A 16,767-nucleotide genomic window follows, 5' to 3' on the forward strand; every position below is an offset into this window, starting at 1 on the left:
GCGGGGGCAGGATCACGCCTGGCTTCACAGCCTTACCGACTTGGGTTCCCCCTCTAGCAGCCCCCTGGGAGTGGTCCTCTCTCCAGCCCCAGGGATGGGGGGGGTCCCCCTTCCCAGCTGGCCCCGGTCGCTCCAGGTGGCTCCTGCTGCTCATAAGAAGGCCCCGTCTCTAATGGACTCAGCTCTGGGACGTTTCTGTTCCTGGTCCTAGTTCTGAACTGGCCGCTTCCTGGATACTTGGGAACATGAGGGGACTGCTTCCTGGGGCTGGAGACAGGGAGGCCTCACCTCATCCTCCTGTGACTCAAAGGCTCAGACACGCCCCCCCATCCCCCTCTGTGGCCTCTTTGGATTTAATTTTAAATGTTCCCTCAGAGTCATGGCAAAAGAAACCACCTCTTGGTTTCTCAAGTTCTAAAATGGCAATAAAGCTGGCCCGACCTGTCCCATGGGTACCACCCGCAAGGTGGCAGGGTACAGCAGGAACCTATGGCATCACTCCTTCTCCACTCAGATGCAGGCCCTGTCAGCTCCTGTGTTCAGTTCAGTTCAGTTGCTCAGTCGTGTCCGACTCTTTGCAACCCCATGGACTGCAGCACGCCAGGCCTCCCCGTCACCAACTCCTGGAGTTTACTCAAACTCATGTCCATTGAGTCAGTGATGCCATCCAATCATCTTATCCTCTGTTGTCCCCTTCTCCTGCCTTCAATATTTGCCAGCATCAAGATGTTTTTCCAATGATTAAGCTCTTTGCATCAGGTGGCCAAAGTATTGCAGTTTCAGCTTCAGCATCAGTCCTCCCAATGAATATTCAGGACTGACTTCCTTTAGGATGGACTGGTTGGATCTCCTTGCTGTTCAAGGGACTCTCAAGAGTCTTCTCCAACACAATAGTTCAAAAGCATCAAAAAGCATCCAAAGTTCCTGTGTGACCTCCCACAAATGACATAACTCACTGATGCCTGAGTTTCCTCCAGTCTAAAAAGTGGAGATACTGACACACACTGGGCACAGTTGGGAGAGTCATAGGTGGTTTGGTGGAGGCCACCAGGAAAGACAGTGGTTTATTATTGCTGGATTCTCAGATAAGATTGTGTTCTAGGCCAGCAGTCTCCAATCTTTGTGGCACCAGAGATGGGTTTCCACCGGCCAGGGGTGGGGGTGGGGGGTGGTTTCGTGATAATTCAAGCCCATTACATTTCTTCTTTACTTGATTTCTGTTATTGTTACATCAGCTCCACCTCCGTGCATCAGGCATTACATTCCGAGGTTGGGGACCCCTCTTCTAGACTTCTTTGGAGACTTGAGTCCTGTGTAGCAGGGGTGGGGGTGGAGGGGTACCCTCTGGCTATCGGGGCCCCCACTTTCCCTCCTTCCTCCCCTTGGTGACTGGGGCTCCAGCTCCTAGGCCTTGCCCCCTCCCGGGCTGCTGGGGCCACGCACCTCCCCTCTACCCACCCCCCCCACCCGCAGGCCGCGCCAAGACCTTCCGATTGAAGTTGCCCGCGCTGCTGGCCTTGACTGCCCGGGATTCGTCGGTGCGGCCTGGTAGCGCAGGCGGCGCGGGCGCCCCGGGGGCCGTGGTGGTGGACGTGGACTTGACTCCCGCGGCCCCCAGCAGCGAGTCCCTGGCCCTGGACGAGGTGACGGCCATGGACAACCACGTGGTGGGGAGAGCTGCAGAGGAGAGGCGCGCTTTGGTGGGTCCCGGCTCGCCGCCGCCGCCGCCGCCGCCTCCGCCGCCGCCCGCCTGCCCGCCGGGCCCGCACCCGTCGCCTCGGGCGCACAGCCTCAACCCCGATGCCTCGGGCTCCAGCTGCAGCCTGGCCCGGACGCGCTCCAGAGAGAGCTGCGCCAGTGTGCGCCGGGCCTCCTCGGCCGACGACATCGAGGCCATGCGCACCGGGGCGCTGCCCCCGCCGCCGCCGCGCCACGCCAGTACCGGTGAGGGTCGGCCTCCCCCGCGCCCCGCAGGAACTGCCCCTCCACGGGGTCCCCACCCGCAGGACCTCAGCTTCCTCCCTCTCCGCCCTGTCCTGTGTGCCTGGGAGATGGAAATCCTATTAAGCACTTATTTAATCCCATTAAGTAGCCTTTTACTCCATTAAACCAGGCATTCATCCCTGTTGCATTCTTCCACTCTGGGAGCCGGTGCGGGCCGGGAGCTGGCTCTCCCAGGCCTGCCTGCAGCCGGGATGCCCACAGGGGAGTCGGGAGGGCTGGAGAGGCCTCAGGGGCCCTGCCACACCACCTGGGCCTGGGGCAGGCTCCCAGTGCCTGTTGAACAGACCCCAGTGAAGGCTTTTACTACTTCCTCTTCTCCTAGTGCATCAGGGGCCTGCTTCCATAAAGTGGGGAGGGGTTCTGGCCTCACTTGTTTCTCAGGGACACTGCTCCCCCCTGTCTCCTGAGCTGGCCTGGCTCCCTGGGCCCCATGGCCTGGCTCATGGCCTGGCTTCTGCCCGGCCCGTCTCCATCCCAGCTCTGAGTCGTTGACCTGACGGCCTTTGCCCCTGCCCGCCTGCCGCCCTGATCGCCTCTCCCTTCCACCCCAGGGGCCATGCACCCCCTGCGCAGTGGCCTGCTTAACTCCACCTCCGATTCGGACCTCGTGCGCTACCGCACCATCAGCAAGATCCCCCAGATCACCCTCAACTTCGTGGATCTCAAGGGCGACCCCTTCCTGGCTTCGCCCACCAGCGACAGGGAGATCATTGCCCCTAAGATAAAGGAGCGGACCCACAATGTCACTGAGAAGGTCACCCAGGTAGGCGCGCCTGGCTCCCCACTCACCTGGGAGGAGCTTGGAGGGGGTGGAGGGGTGCAGTCAGTGAGGGCTTCCTGAAGGTGGCGGCTGGGGGTGGGGGTGGTGTCTCAGCACTGGGAAGAGAGAAGAGTCTGAGATAGATCCTGGAGGGGGAGGCCCTGGGAGGGGGCAGGTACAGGGGACGGGTGGATGGGGCTGGGGAGGACAGGGCAGTCGAGGCTTGGTGCCTGGCAGGGTCAGGGTGGGCGGGAGAAGGCTGCCATGGGGCACGAGGGGGTCTGCACAAGGTGGGGTGAGGAGCGTACTGGGGGGGAACCAACGGGCTTCACATCAGGAGGGCCACAGAGGTCACGGTGGCTTCCCTGGCTCAGATGGTAAAGAACCTGCCTGCATTGCGGGTGACCCGGGTTCGATCCCTGGGTTTCGGGAGATATCCTGGAGAAGGGAATGGCAATTCACTCCAGTATTCTTGCCTGGAGAATCCCATGGACAGAGGAGCCTGACTAACTGCAGTCCATGGGATCGCAAAGAATTGGACATGACTGAGCGACTAAAACACCCAAAGGTCAAGGTTGTGGGGTCCTGATTCTTCTAGGCTAATGTGATGAGCCAGGCTGGGGTTGGGGATCCAATGCTAGTGCCCGGATGACCCAGAGGTGCCCGCCCCTATCTCCAAGCCACAAAAGAGTTTCCTTCCCAGATCGGGAGGGGACTTGATGGAGGTTGGGGCACACATAGAGAGGGGGTCATGTCCTTGAATCCTGTGCTGGAGAAGACTGCCAGTCTTGGGGGGAACCTGCCCAATGCTGCCCAGTGCCAGAACCAGCCTGGTGTCCTGCCCCATCTTGGCAGCAAGATTGTCTCTCTGCATGACTCCCCCGCCCCCAGCCACTGCGCAGTCCATCCTAGCCCCTTCCCATCCTGGTCTGGGGGTAGGGGAGGGTCAGGACTGAGGAGCTAGCGACAGCGGGGTTCACCCGGTTGCCCCCTCCGGCCCCTTTGGCAGCAGTGACCGGAGCAAGGGAGCTGTCCGTCAGCTGGGGCCTCCTCGGCCCTCCTCCTGGCCCTGCTCCTGCTGCCGCCTCTGGCTCTCTGGGTCCCTGCCAGGTCTCCAGCCCCTTGGCCTTGACTCCAGAACCTTCCCCCCACACGCTGGGCCCCTTATCTGGCGACCGACCCTACTTCCCCCCTCCCCGCCCTCTTCCCCTGGCCCCACCTGGAGCCCTGCCGGCCACCCTGCTCCAGTGTGCCCACGGGGTGTGCTATTTGTTGTGTTGTGGGCTGTGTGTGTGTGTGTGTGCACGCACGCGTCTGTGTGTGCCAGCGTGCGGGTGTGTTCCTGGGCTCTCTGGTCACCGGGCAGGCGGTCTCTCCGTCTCTGGGTGTCTGTCTGACTCTGGCCGGCGGGGCGGGGGTGTTGAAGGGCCCATTAATCTGCGGTGACAGGCCGGGCTGCCGGGGGCCGGGGGAGGGGCGCGGGCTGCGGGAGCGGCTGCAGCAGGAGCCCCAGGCGGGGGCCGCGGGGGAGGGGGCCTCCGGCCGGCTGGGGCGGGGTGGGGGTGGGGACCCGGGAGGAGGAGGGGCCGGCTGGAGGAGCTGGAGGTTCCGAGAGTGCCGGGCGCCGGCTGCTGGGCTGGCAGCGGGCAGAGCGCAGCGCCCGGTTGTGGGGCCCGCACCGGGCGGGGGCGGGGGAACCATGGGCCGCCCCAGCCAGGTGGGCTGCTGGCCACACTCCCTGCCAGGGTGACCCCAGCCCCAAGGCCCAGCCCCGGCGACCCTGGCTGCCAGGCCAGAGGCTGCCCTGGGAGCCAGGCCGCCAGCCTCTGGGGTGCAGGTGAGGTGCTGGCGTGGGCCCTCGGGGCCCCAGGGCAGGCAGGCTGGGGGGAGCCAAGTCCTCCATGGCGGCCCCGACGGGGAAGGCGAGCAGGACAGGGGCCCTGCAGCCCAGGGCCCAGAAAGGCCGGGTGAGACGGGCCGTGCGCATCTCCAGCCTGGTGGCCCAGGAGGTAGGTATTCCCCCCAGCGTCCCCCTCCCGCTCCCCACCCTCATGCGGGTCCGACGCGGCTCAGAGGGCTCTGACTCCAGGTCAGGAGATGGCTTCCGAGTTGCAGTGGTTTTGCGGGGGGAGCCCCGGGAGCTGTGGCCCGGCCTGTCCCACTCTTGGCTCCAGCTTGCTCTTCTCCAGTGCTGCCGGGCCTAGGTGGACAGTGTTTGTCTTGCCAGGGCTTCTCTCCTCCTTGGCCTTCCTGGCCTGGCCTTCTAGCTGGAAACTCGGAAGGAGGAGAGGGGAGAACAGGAAAGTGGGTGCCCCGGAGAGCTCGTTGGGGAGCATGGTGGGGGGGTGGCGGGGGGAGGAGAGGAACCACTCCAGCTTCCACCCCACCTCCCCCAGTGAGCGGGTAGCAGCTGGGCCTGGTGCCCAGGCCCGGGGCTCCACCCCGCTAGCACTCTGTGCTTTGGGGGTGGACTCTGGTGGGTGAGGGAGGCATGGGCTGCTTCAGGGGTCCGGGTTTGGGGGCTGGGGGTCAGAGGCCACTGGAAGAGCAGAGAGGGCCGTCTGAACCAGGCACCTGGTCCAACCTGAAGAGCTGGTGGTGCCCCCAGGCTGACAGCTTGGTATGCACCTCCGGGGAGCCAGCTCTCCACATCCCCCTCCATCTGGGGTCAGTGGGGTTGGTGGGGGGGCTTCTGTCACAGAGCCAGGGGCCAGCTCAGGGTGGCAGGGGGAGCTGGAGGCGGCTCAGGGCGGAGTCTGAGCACCCTCACCTCTGTCATCAGCACCCGAACCATCTGCCTTGGCTCTCTTGCTCCTCCCAATGTGAGGACAGGTATGGGGGGGCGGGATTCTCCCAGCCGCAGGTGAGGACCTCACGTTGGGCTTAAAGGAGCTTTAGCATTCTGTATGACCGTGGGTCAGGGAGGTTACCACCTGCCCAAGTCCAAGGCCATGGGCTGAGCTGGTGGCTGCAGACCTGAGCCCGGCCGGCCCCTGTAAGATGGGGTCTGTGGGTCCTGGGCTGATGCCCTGGGCTTGCCCCCTGTGTGTGCTTGTGCCCGGGGTGGTGCTGGCCCTGCTGTGGGCAGATGCGGGGTGGTGGTGGTGGGGGCAGGATCACATTTATCAGGTGTGGTCCAGCACAGCCCAGGGGGCCTGGCCACTCAGCTGGGGTGAGGAGCCCCCTGCAGGAGCCTTCTTCCGCCTCCTGTCTGCTGGGGTTCTGGTCAGTTCCATTTTTTCAACCCCCTCTTGATCCCTGGAAGGTCACTGCCCCATGTTCTCTGCCTTGAGTGAGTGGCTGGGGCTGAAGTCAGGGCAGAAGTGGGGGCCTTGAAGCTGCAGACTCCTTCCCTGCCCCAGGCCCAATCGTGTGCCTCCGGAGAGCCCCTGTGGTCACCCCCGGGTGACCAAACCCCCAGCCGCAGCTGGTCTTAACTTCCAGTTACCTCTTCTAAGGAGGTGCCTTCCAAACAGTCCATCTGGTGAAGGTGGTTCCAGGGGGGTCTCCAGTGTGGATGTGAATGGGAGTCTTTGGGATTCCACCCCCTTCCCAGCACAAGGCCTGAGGATGTGGGCCCTAGCATTTTGTGCTGCTCCTGTAGGGCCGGCAGCCTTGGCCCTCAAGGGGGAGGGTGGGTGAGGCCTTGGGCCTGGCTTCTCAGGATGGCAGAGCCAGGCTTGGAGAATTTGGGGATTGCATGGGGGCAGGGGGAGGCCCCAAGGGGACAGGCTGAGGCTCCCAGGACGGCATGGGAAAGCTGGTCTCAGCTCTTCCTAGTCTGGCTTGAAGCTGTGGGGGAGTGTGGTGGCTGCTGTCCTCAGATTTGGGTGGCGTGCTGCCTCTGCCTGAGTGATGAGGGGCAGGAGCCTGGGTGGGCTCGGGGGTCGTGTCTGAATGGCAGCCCCGGGCCAGGGTGAGTAGAGAGAGGGCAGTGAGTGTCATGCTGTCTCTCTCTGTCTCCTGGGTGCCAAAGGACCTGAGTCTGGGTGGCTGGTATCATTGGGTCAGTGGCAGGAAGGGACACTTAGGTCCTCAGTCCCTGGGCTGCCAGCAACGGGACTTGCAGGAACCGTAGTGACCACCGCTGTTTATGTCTCCCAGGCTGGAAGCCATAGTCCTTTTAGCATTTCCTGGCGGAGACGGTGTATATGGGACGTGTGTGTGTGTGTGTGGCTGCCGTGGGGGTGAGCAAGGTGGGAGTTATATCCATAGCTGTGGGTCTGTATCGCTGGTGGGGAGCCGTGCTTGTGGGTGTTCCTGTAAGGTGCCCTGGACTCAAGAGCCAGCCAGAAGGCCACATGGGGAATGGCGGTTAGCGGCCATGTCCACGTGGCTGAGGGTGGGGTGGGGGGCTCCCCTCCTACAGACCCCCTCTTACACCCCCCCTTATGCCCCCTCCTGTTACTCCGCTTGGCTCCTTCTCTGAGGGCTCCGCCCAGGAGTTACAGGGCCGGTGGCCTGCCCTCCCCCCGCCCCACCCTCAGCACCACCTTCCCTGCCCGCCCAGGTCCTGTCCCTGGGGGCCGACGTGCTGCCCGAGTACAAGCTGCAGGCGCCCCGCATCCACCGCTGGACCATCCTGCACTACAGCCCCTTCAAGGCCGTGTGGGACTGGCTCATCCTGCTGCTGGTCATCTACACGGCAGTCTTCACCCCCTACTCGGCCGCCTTCCTGCTGAAGGAGACCGAAGAGGCGCCCCTGGCCCCCGACTGTGGCTATGCCTGCCAGCCGCTGGCCGTGGTGGACCTCATCGTCGACATCATGTTCATCGTGGACATCCTCATCAACTTCCGCACCACCTATGTCAATGCCAACGAGGAGGTGGTCAGCCACCCTGGCCGCATTGCCGTCCACTACTTCAAGGGCTGGTTCCTCATTGACATGGTGGCCGCCATCCCCTTTGACCTGCTCATCTTCGGCTCTGGCTCTGAGGAGGTGGGCTGGCCAGGAGGCAGGGGGTGGTGAGGAGTGCAGCAGAGGGTGGGGTGAGGGGGTGGCAGACGCACGGTGCCCCCAGCTCACCTGGGCCTGCACCCCTTTCTGAGCCAATTCCTGGTTGTAAAGGTCCAGGGGGCCTGCTTTTCCCCAGTGTGTCTGTCCAGAGTGGCCACTGCCCTCTGATTCACATGAAAATGCTCTGAAGCTCTCAGCAGCTCTGGCCAGGCACCTGAAGGTGGGTGCACCTTTCTGAGCCCCAGTTGATTTTCATCCTGGTTTTGGGGAACTGTGAGCCCTTTGTCACTGTGAAGTGAAAGTGTTAGTCACTCAGTCATGTCCGACTCTTTGCCACCCCAAGGACTGTAGCCCACCAGGCTTCCTCTGTCCGTGGGATTCTCCAGGCAAGAACACTGGAGTGGGTTGCCATTCCCTTCCCCAGGGGATCTTCCCGACCCAAGGAGTGAACCTGGGACTCCTGCACTGCAGGCAGAGCCTTCACTGTCTGAACCACCAGGGAGCTGGCACAAAAGGGGAATGGGACTCTGCCGGGCGCAGCGGGTGGGAGGCACGCCTACTGATATTAGGAGGAGGTTCTGGGGAGGTCTTTGGGGATCTTACCTCCGCTGCCCCACCACTGAGGGCTGCAGTGCCCCCCATGCCTCGTCCATCACCACCCCCACCCCACCCCACTGAATATCTGTTGCTCCCCGTAGCTGATCGGGCTGCTGAAGACAGCGCGGCTGCTGCGGCTGGTGCGTGTGGCCCGGAAGCTGGACCGCTACTCGGAGTATGGGGCGGCTGTGCTCTTCCTGCTCATGTGTACCTTCGCGCTCATCGCGCACTGGCTGGCCTGCATTTGGTACGCCATCGGCAACATGGAGCAGCCGCACATGGACTCCCGCATCGGCTGGCTGCACAACCTGGGCGACCAGATCGGCAAGCCCTACAACAGCAGTGGCCTGGGCGGCCCCTCCATCAAGGACAAGTACGTCACTGCCCTCTACTTCACCTTCAGCAGCCTCACTAGTGTGGGCTTCGGCAACGTGTCCCCTAACACCAACTCGGAGAAGATCTTTTCCATCTGTGTCATGCTCATCGGCTGTGAGTGCGCCCCTGGGGGTGGGCGTGGGCACAAGCCACACAGGAGAGGGAGGGTATTAGAGGGGCCAGAGTGGGTGCCCCACACTTGCAGGGGCCCCCATCACAGGCATGTTCAGTGGCTGTGAATACCAGGGCAGAGGTGCAAGGTGGGGGTGGAAGAGTGTGTGTGCCCGGGCTTCTGTGTGTGCATCTTGTGTGTGTGCTCACACTGAAGCGGGACTGTGTGTTGGCACTGACCTGGTGCCGGGGTGGACAGGGTCCCTCGGAGGCTGATGGGCTCACACACCCCGCCCCCAGCCCTCATGTACGCCAGCATCTTCGGCAATGTGTCGGCCATCATCCAGCGGCTGTACTCGGGCACGGCCCGCTACCACACGCAGATGCTTCGCGTACGGGAGTTCATCCGCTTCCACCAGATCCCCAACCCGCTGCGCCAGCGCCTTGAGGAGTACTTCCAGCATGCCTGGTCCTACACCAATGGCATCGACATGAACGCGGTGAGGGCCCGGGCTGGGCCTGGGGGGCCGCGGGGGGCAGGGCAGGGTGCCGGTGGGGACTCCTCCAGGTTCGGCGGGTGCTGTCCCAGCCCGCCAGAGTCACACTCCCCCTAGGTGGGCCCAGGTGATACCAGCAGGACCCTGAGAGGTCCTTCTGCGCGTGGAGCTCGTTCCCTGGTTGAGCTCTCACTTTGGGGCAGGCTCTGGGTGATCATGGTTGATCCATAGGACAGGCCCAGGCTGGAGATGGTCTCCACGCCTCACACGTTAGAAGGTGAAGGTGAGAGCAGTGAGGCGGCATCCCAAGGATGCACAGTCTGCAGGGAGGAGGGGTGGAGCTGGCGTGGACACCCAGGTCCTTCCCCCGATAGATCCTGGACACCCTGGTGTTCCCTGGCCGGCTCTCCAGGTGGGGGGTGGGAGTGGGGGTCCCAGGAGAGGGCGTGCTGAGCCGCCCCCCTGCCCCCAGGTGCTGAAGGGCTTCCCCGAGTGCCTGCAGGCCGACATCTGTCTACACCTGAACCGCTCACTGCTGCAGCACTGCAAGCCCTTCCGAGGGGCCACCAAGGGCTGCCTGCGGGCCCTGGCCATGAAGTTCAAGACGACACACGCGCCGCCCGGAGACACGCTGGTGCACGCTGGGGACCTGCTCACTGCCCTCTACTTCATCTCCCGGGGCTCCATCGAGATCCTGCGGGGTGACGTGGTCGTGGCCATCCTGGGTACGGCAGGGACCGGGAGCTGGGCCCGGAGTGGCTGCCGCAGCTGCAGAGCTCCAGCCCTCGAAGGACACAGCCCCTGGGGGCTGTGACCCTGTGACTGCCCGCAGGGGCCTTGGGCTCCTTTAATTCACCCAAGCTCAGGCCCTCCCAGGGGGCCGGGGAGAGGAGCCCTGTGTGGTGGTGGGGGGTGGGTGCTGCTGAACTCTGGAGGTTTCCCTTTGGGGGGCTGTGACACTCTTGTTTCTTAAAATGGGACCAAATCCGAATGCTCCAAGGTAGGCAGTGGGGGAAGTTGTGTGATGGATTTCTACTTAGGGCCCTGTGGTACAGCTAAGTCCTCACCTCCAGAGCAGAGGGAGTCTGCCCCTCTTTCCCTCGCATCCCTTCTTCTCTGCCCTACCTGTGCACGCGGACAGGTGTGCCTGGGTGCTGGGGACTTCCTGCCCTCTGCCTGTCCTCCCCTCGGCCCTGGCCACCTCAGGGCTGATGGGTCACGGTGGGGCTTAATGCTCATGCTGCAAACACCCCCAAACACCACTGCAACCAAAGTTTTGGTAAACTGCAGTTGCCTTAACTGCATCCCGGTGTTTTCCGTTCTATGCCTGTGCTCAGCTATGCTATCCTGTTTTCTCTCAGTAAACAAAATGCTGGTCTTGATTCACTACTGTGTTATGATCTGTAGCTTGAAGAACATTGTTCATGGGGGTGCAGTGCTTAGCCAGGGGATGTGTGGGAATGGGCTTTGGTGGGGGGGGGGGGGGCTGGTACCAGAGGAGTCAGAACCTAAGGAGGAAGCCAGGGTCTTGGGCAGAGCTGGGCATCCAGGCTGGAGCTGTTGGCTTGCCCTAGCTGGGAGGCACAGGTTCCTGGCCCTTCTCCTCCAGGACACCACACTGCACCTGTCCTGCCTTTGGGAGCTGGGGGCAGATGGGCTGGCTGGTGCCCCCTGGCCCTGGGGGCTGGGGCTGGGCAGCACATGATCAGACTGAGGGGAGGTGCCTGGCCAGGGTGACAATGCACGGAAGATAGGTGCCTGCTGCCTCCGCTGCCGTCCCGGGGCTGAGCCCCCCTCTCGGTGGCCTCCAGGGAAGAATGACATCTTCGGAGAGCCTCTGAACCTGTACGCGCGCCCTGGGAAGTCCAACGGGGACGTGCGGGCCCTCACCTACTGCGACCTGCACAAGATCCACCGCGACGACCTGCTGGAGGTGCTGGACATGTACCCCGAGTTCTCTGACCACTTCTGGTCTAGCCTGGAGATCACCTTCAACCTGCGCGATGTGAGTGGGCCACGCGGCCGACCGCCCTGCTGGGTGGCTGCCCCTTCGCCGCGGGACCTTCTCTCTGGGCTTGTTTAATGGTATCTGGGTCAGACTAGGTTGTGAAAAGCGACAGTCTCAGCCCTGGTCCTGCGGCGGAGCTCACACCTCCCCCGGAGCGGGCACGCCCAGTCCCACCTCCTCTGGTCATGAGAGGGTCTTCCCCGGGACCGGGCAGGGCAGGTGGGCGCGGAAGGGCCCTAACACCGCTCTTGGGTTTCAGACCAACATGATCCCCGGCTCTCCGGGCAGCGCGGAGTTGGAGGGCGGCTTCAACCGGCAACGCAAACGCAAGCTGTCCTTCCGCCGGCGCACGGACAAGGGTGAGGCTGGGGAGGGGAGGGGAGGGGAGGGGCCCGGGGGAGCCGGGAGCCGGGCGGGGCCTAGAGGGGGCGGAGCAGAGGGTGGGACCGGCAGGTCTGCTCCTTCTAGGCCCCACAGAGCTCCCACGCCTACCATCAGTGTTCCCTCCTCCTCACCCCATCCTTTCAGGCCCACTTGAAATGTCACGTTCTCCAGGAAGCCCTCTTGCACTCTCCAGGGCAGGGGCGCGCCTAAGTTTATTGGGTCCTCACAGGGCTGGCGTCTTGATGGGCGCTGCTTTGAACCGATGAGGGGAGGAAAGTCAGGACAAAGGAGGGAGAGGCGTCCAGCATAGCAGGAAGGGCTAGGGCCTGGGGTCCCAGAGCCCCGCCCAGCAGTGCTACTGACCCAGCTCGGGCAGCCAGCCGTCACAGACGATCTGGTCTCGCCCGCGGAGTTCTTAGTCCTCTTGAAAATGGGGGAGAAAGCACAAGACAGGACTGGGGACAAGCCAGGGCGTCCGGCCCCCTCCCCTCCCCTCCCCTCCCCGGCCCTCCCCTCCTCTCTCTGCCTCCTCCTGCCGTCTCTGAGGCCCGTTCTCTGTCTCCCACAGACCCGGAGCAGCCAGGGGAGGTGTCGGCCTTGGGGCCGAGCCGGGCGGGGGCAGGGCCGAGTGGCCGGGGCCGGCAGGGGGGGCCGTGGGGGGAGAGCCTGTCCAGCGGCCCCTCCAGCCCCGAGAGCAGTGAGGATGAGGGCCCAGGCCGCAGCTCCAGCCCCCTCCGCCTGGTGCCCTTCTCCAGCCCCAGGCCCCCCGGAGAGCCGCCGGGTGGGGACCCCCTGACCGAGGATGGTGAGAAGAGCAGCGACACGTGTAACCCACTGTCAGGTAGGGTGAGCCCCCCCACCTCTGCCCGGCGGGTGGGCTCTGGGCCTCTCTTCCAGCCTCAACCCTGCTCTCTGGATGCAGGTGCCTTCTCAGGAGTGTCCAACATCTTCAGCTTCTGGGGGGACAGCCGCGGCCGCCAGTACCAGGAGCTGCCTCGCTGCCCTGCCCCGACTCCCAGCCTCCTCAACATCCCCCTGTCCAGCCCTGGCCGCCGGCCGCGGGCAGATGTGGAGACCAGGCTGGACGCCCTCCAGAGGCAGCTCAATAGGTGAGGGCGGTCCCTGGGGTCCCGTGAGTGTCCAGGGGGACAGGCTAGGAGGTGTTGGACGGGGGAGTGCTGCAGCGTGATCTGTGGGTTTCGGGCAGTGTTGTCAGGTGCTGGGGCGGTTGTCTGCTCTGTCTAGACCTGTCCGTGTGTCCCAGCGGCTTCGCCCTCTCCTTGCGTTTGGAGCCAGGCTGGGGCCACCATGCCTAGGATGGAAAGTGGGCCTGGGGGTTGACCAGCTGGCTGTCCACAGGGCGGTCCTGAAGTCACGGTTGCTGGTGTCTCCACTTCTCTGAGACCCAGAGCACCCTCCTCCTTCTCGCCCAGGTTGGAGACCCGGCTGAGCGCAGACATGGCCACCGTCCTGCAGCTGCTGCAGAGACAGATGACGCTGGTCCCGCCCGCCTACAGTGCTGTGACAACCCCGGGGCCCGGCCCCGCCTCCACCTCCCCCCTGCTGCCTGCAGGCCCCATCCCCACCCTCACCCTGGACTCACTTTCTCAGGTGAGTCCCCAGCACCCCGGCCTTGCCTTTTCTGCACTGATTCCACCCCAGGCCTGCTTTGCTGCCCCTTCTGTGGCCTTGGGCCCCAGCCTCCTCCCCTCCCCCACCCCTGCCCTCCTCCCAGGCTGTATTCTTGGAGGAGGAGGAGCTGTGAGCACGCAGACAGCTGGGCCAAGGCAGCCCTGCAACCCGCAGGCCGAGTGGCGTACGCTCCCTGGGGTCACCCGAAGGGCCGGGTCTACTCGGGGTGCCTGTGTCCGTGGCTGCATGTGGAGGAGACTGTTGAGCCCTGGGGGGCCTGGTGGTGGGTGCTGGGTGCCAGTGCGCCCTTGGGACAGGGTCCCATGGCCCTGCTGTTGCTGACATCCCCAGGTCTGACTCTCCACTTGACCCATGACTTTCATGCTCGGCACTTTGCAGGGTTGTCCCAGAGACTTTGGCTAAGTCCCAGGGTGGCCCTTCTGGTCGGCTTCTCTCCCCTCTGGCCACAAGTGGGCCTCTGTCATCCTTTGTCCTCCCCTGAGTGGACCTGTGTGTTCCTGGTCTCCTGACAGGACAGCGGTGTCTGGGTCTCAAGCAGGGGGTCCTTCGGGTAACCCGAGATGGCCTGGGCTCCGCCGCCCCCTCCCCCGTGGGCATCTGCTCCCCTCCCATATGCTGCCTGCTGCTGTTTGCAGACACCAGGGCCCACGTCAGCAAATGTGCCAGTCTCCCTTCACAACCTCCCCCGCAGAGATCTCACAGCAGACTCGTCAGCACCCACAAAGCCCCTCCCGCCTGCCCTGGCACTCTCCCTGGCCTTCCGAAGCCTGGCCGCCAGCCTGCCTCTGTTTCTAGGTCCCGGAGTCCTTTCGAGACTGCAGTTAGGAACCTTGTCTCTTTTTCTGTCTAGCTTCAGTGCCAGCTCAGGGCCCCTTATTCCGGGTTGGCATTGAATCCAGCGGCCAGGTTCCCCGGGGAGGGAAGTGGCTGAGGCCTGGGGCTCCCCGCAGGATCAGACAGAGGCTGCCCCGGGGCCCCCAGCTGCCTGGCCGGGCTCTTGTCCACCCAGAGCACGTTTTTCCACGTCCGGTCTTGCCCCCCTCCCTTGGCGGTTGGAGTCCTGCTGTCTCCCTCAGCCCTTCTCCTGACCCCTCCTGTCTGGCTCCAGAGTCCCCAGATCCTCTCTCTCCTCTGACCCTCTCCCGCTCCTCGGCTCCTGGCCCCCCACACTCTCTGTTTTCTCCACAGGTTTCCCAGTTCATGGCGTGCGAGGAGCTGCCCCAAGATGGCCCCGCTCGACGCCTCTCCCTGCCGGGCCAGCTGGGGGCCCTCACCTCCCAGCCCCTGCACAGACACGGCTCAGACCCAGGAAGTTAGTGGGGCTGCCCAGTGTGGACACGTGGCTCACCCAGGGTTCAGCGCACCGCCTGGGCCCCTCCCAGTGGAGGCCCTGCCCGGGAGGCCCTGGCCGCCGACGGGAGAGGAATAGGAAGGCATGGCCCCTCCCCCAGCCCTTGGGGGCCCACCTCCTCCTGCGGTCCCCGGGGGCCCCGGTGAGGGGGGCGCAGGGGCAGGGACAGGGCCGGGCAGTGGATGGGGGTCTGTGGTCCCCCCACTGCCCTGGGGCAGTAGCTGGTCTAACTGCCCGGAGGCACCCGGCCCTGGGCCTTAGGCACCTCAAGGACTTTTCTGCTATTTACTGCTCTTATTGTTAAGGATAATAATTAAGGATCATATGAATAATTAATGAAGATGCTGATGACTATGAATAATAAATAATTATCCTGAGGAGACTCCAGTGGTGCTGGGAGGTGTAATAGCCACTTGCTGTATCCCATGTGTGTGGCCATAGCATTGCGGGCACGGGCCTGTCCAAGGGAATCCAGGCCAGTCCGTCTGTGTGCACCGGGCCTGCAGGGGCAGCTCTGACGTCTGGGTGTGGGGTGGGTGCAGTGGGGGTGCTCCCTTGGGGCTGACACACATCACCTCCAGGGCCTCTTGCCTCCGGAGGGCCCTGGTTCCCTGTGGTCCTGGATTCAGGATGGCAAACAATCACCTGGCCTGTGATGAATATAGAGGTTGTCCTAATGAGATGCTGGGCCTGGGGTCCCACACTTCAGACCCTTGGTGGCTAGCGGATTGGCACAGTGGCCCCTGAAACTGACCCCACGATGACGGCTGATACAGCCGTGTTCTTCTCCCCCCCCCAACAGCTCTGGGTCCAGCCCATGCTGACTTGAATCTGGGGTTATATTTGGCCACGCCCCCAACTTGGTCTTGCATGCATGCTAAGTCCCTTCAGTCGTGTCTGACTCTTTGCGATCTCATGGGCTGTAGCCCGCCAGGCTCCTCTGTCCAGGAAATTCTCCAGGCAAGAGCACTGGAGGGGGTTACCATTTCCTCCTCCAGGGGATCTTCCTGACCCAGGGATCAAACCTGAGTCTCTCATGTCTCCTGCAGTGGCAGGTGGGTTCTTTACCACAAGCACCACCTGGGAGACCCTTATCCTGACCTTTAACTCAGCCTCACGTGGATCCTGTATGATTGGGCCCCCACAGTGACCTGAGTCCGGGCACGCTGGTTTTCTCGGCCCCTATCAGAGCCCCACTGGTGTCTGCCTGCAGATGGGCTTCACCTTGACCACCTGCATCCCTTGGTCACCTGTGATCCTTGACCAGAGGAGCTGGAAGTTTCCGAGTGGCTCATTCCCATCCCTGGAGGAAGAAGTCAGATGTCCTGGGGTCAGTGAAGGGTGGAGGCTGTGTGCACCTGTGTGTGTGTGTGTGTGTGTGTGTGTGTGTGTGTGTGTGTGTGCACATGCTGCTGGTCACATGCTGCTGGTCTTGTGGGAACACGCAGCCTCTCAGAGGACCTGCCGTGCAGTGGCCGAGTCAGGGCAGCTGCCAGCCAGCAGGAGGAGCCGATGGGCATCATTGCTGCCCAAGGCCTCCAGGGCCACTTAATCCTACAACCCCCCACCCTTCGAGCTGGGTTGGTTAGCCTTGTTTTGAGGAAAACACATTACTTCCCAGGCCTGGGGTCAGGAGGCTATTGGGAGAAGAGCCTGGTCTCTGAGCCACCTGGAGGGAGCCCTTTGCCCAGATGGTAGGAGAGACATTCCCAGCGGTTCTGTGCCAGGGCCCAGGCTCCCCTTCCAAGGGTGTGACGGAGGTGGGGGTGGGGGCCCTGTGTGTTCAGTGTGCCCTGGGGCTCGGGACCTGGAAGATGGGCACGGGGCAGAGAGTGGGGAGAAGGATTAGACCCCCGGGATGTGGAGAGGGGTGACACATAGAGGGGGGCCAGGCAGAAAGGGTAGCTTTGTGTGATAGGTTTTGGCACACGTGTTCAGGCATGTACATGTGAGTGTGAGCAAGCATCTGTTCATGGCTCACACACAGGCCTCCCTGGTGGACTGATGTGTGTGGGTGCGGGGTGGGGGGTTCTAGCCGGGGCGATGCCCTCTATCACGGGTTCCGGGCAC

At 63.4% G+C, this 16,767-nt stretch overlaps 1 protein-coding gene across 6 annotated transcripts in view; it reads left to right on the forward strand.

Moving 5' to 3' along the window:
- The window catches only part of KCNH2 (potassium voltage-gated channel subfamily H member 2), a 36,153-nt gene extending 21,394 nt beyond the window's left edge, over positions 1 to 14,759 (forward strand). For 4 of the 6 annotated variants that reach the window (XM_070455662.1, XM_070455558.1, XM_070455517.1 and 1 more), the window contains 12 exons: positions 1,474 to 1,944; positions 2,556 to 2,767; positions 7,275 to 7,703; positions 8,420 to 8,807; positions 9,105 to 9,304; positions 9,774 to 10,026; positions 11,113 to 11,306; positions 11,569 to 11,668; positions 12,262 to 12,534; positions 12,616 to 12,802; positions 13,127 to 13,304; positions 14,535 to 14,759. In XM_070455662.1, the coding sequence (XP_070311763.1) occupies positions 1,474 to 1,944; positions 2,556 to 2,767; positions 7,275 to 7,703; positions 8,420 to 8,807; positions 9,105 to 9,304; positions 9,774 to 10,026; positions 11,113 to 11,306; positions 11,569 to 11,668; positions 12,262 to 12,534; positions 12,616 to 12,802; positions 13,127 to 13,304; positions 14,535 to 14,663 (3,014 nt within the window). In that variant the 3' untranslated portion in view covers positions 14,664 to 14,759. Of the gene's footprint in view, positions 1 to 1,473; positions 1,945 to 2,555; positions 2,768 to 4,370; positions 4,774 to 7,274; positions 7,704 to 8,419; positions 8,808 to 9,104; positions 9,305 to 9,773; positions 10,027 to 11,112; positions 11,307 to 11,568; positions 11,669 to 12,261; positions 12,535 to 12,615; positions 12,803 to 13,126; positions 13,305 to 14,534 lie in introns of those variants that run through there. The other 2 variants (XM_020901845.2, XM_070455712.1) reach the window with 2 other exon arrangements.
- Positions 14,760 to 16,767: the final 2,008 nt, after the last annotated feature.

The sequence above is a fragment of the Odocoileus virginianus genome, chromosome 1, assembly GCF_023699985.2.
Source record: "Odocoileus virginianus isolate 20LAN1187 ecotype Illinois chromosome 1, Ovbor_1.2, whole genome shotgun sequence".
Lineage (NCBI taxonomy): Eukaryota > Metazoa > Chordata > Mammalia > Artiodactyla > Cervidae > Odocoileus > Odocoileus virginianus.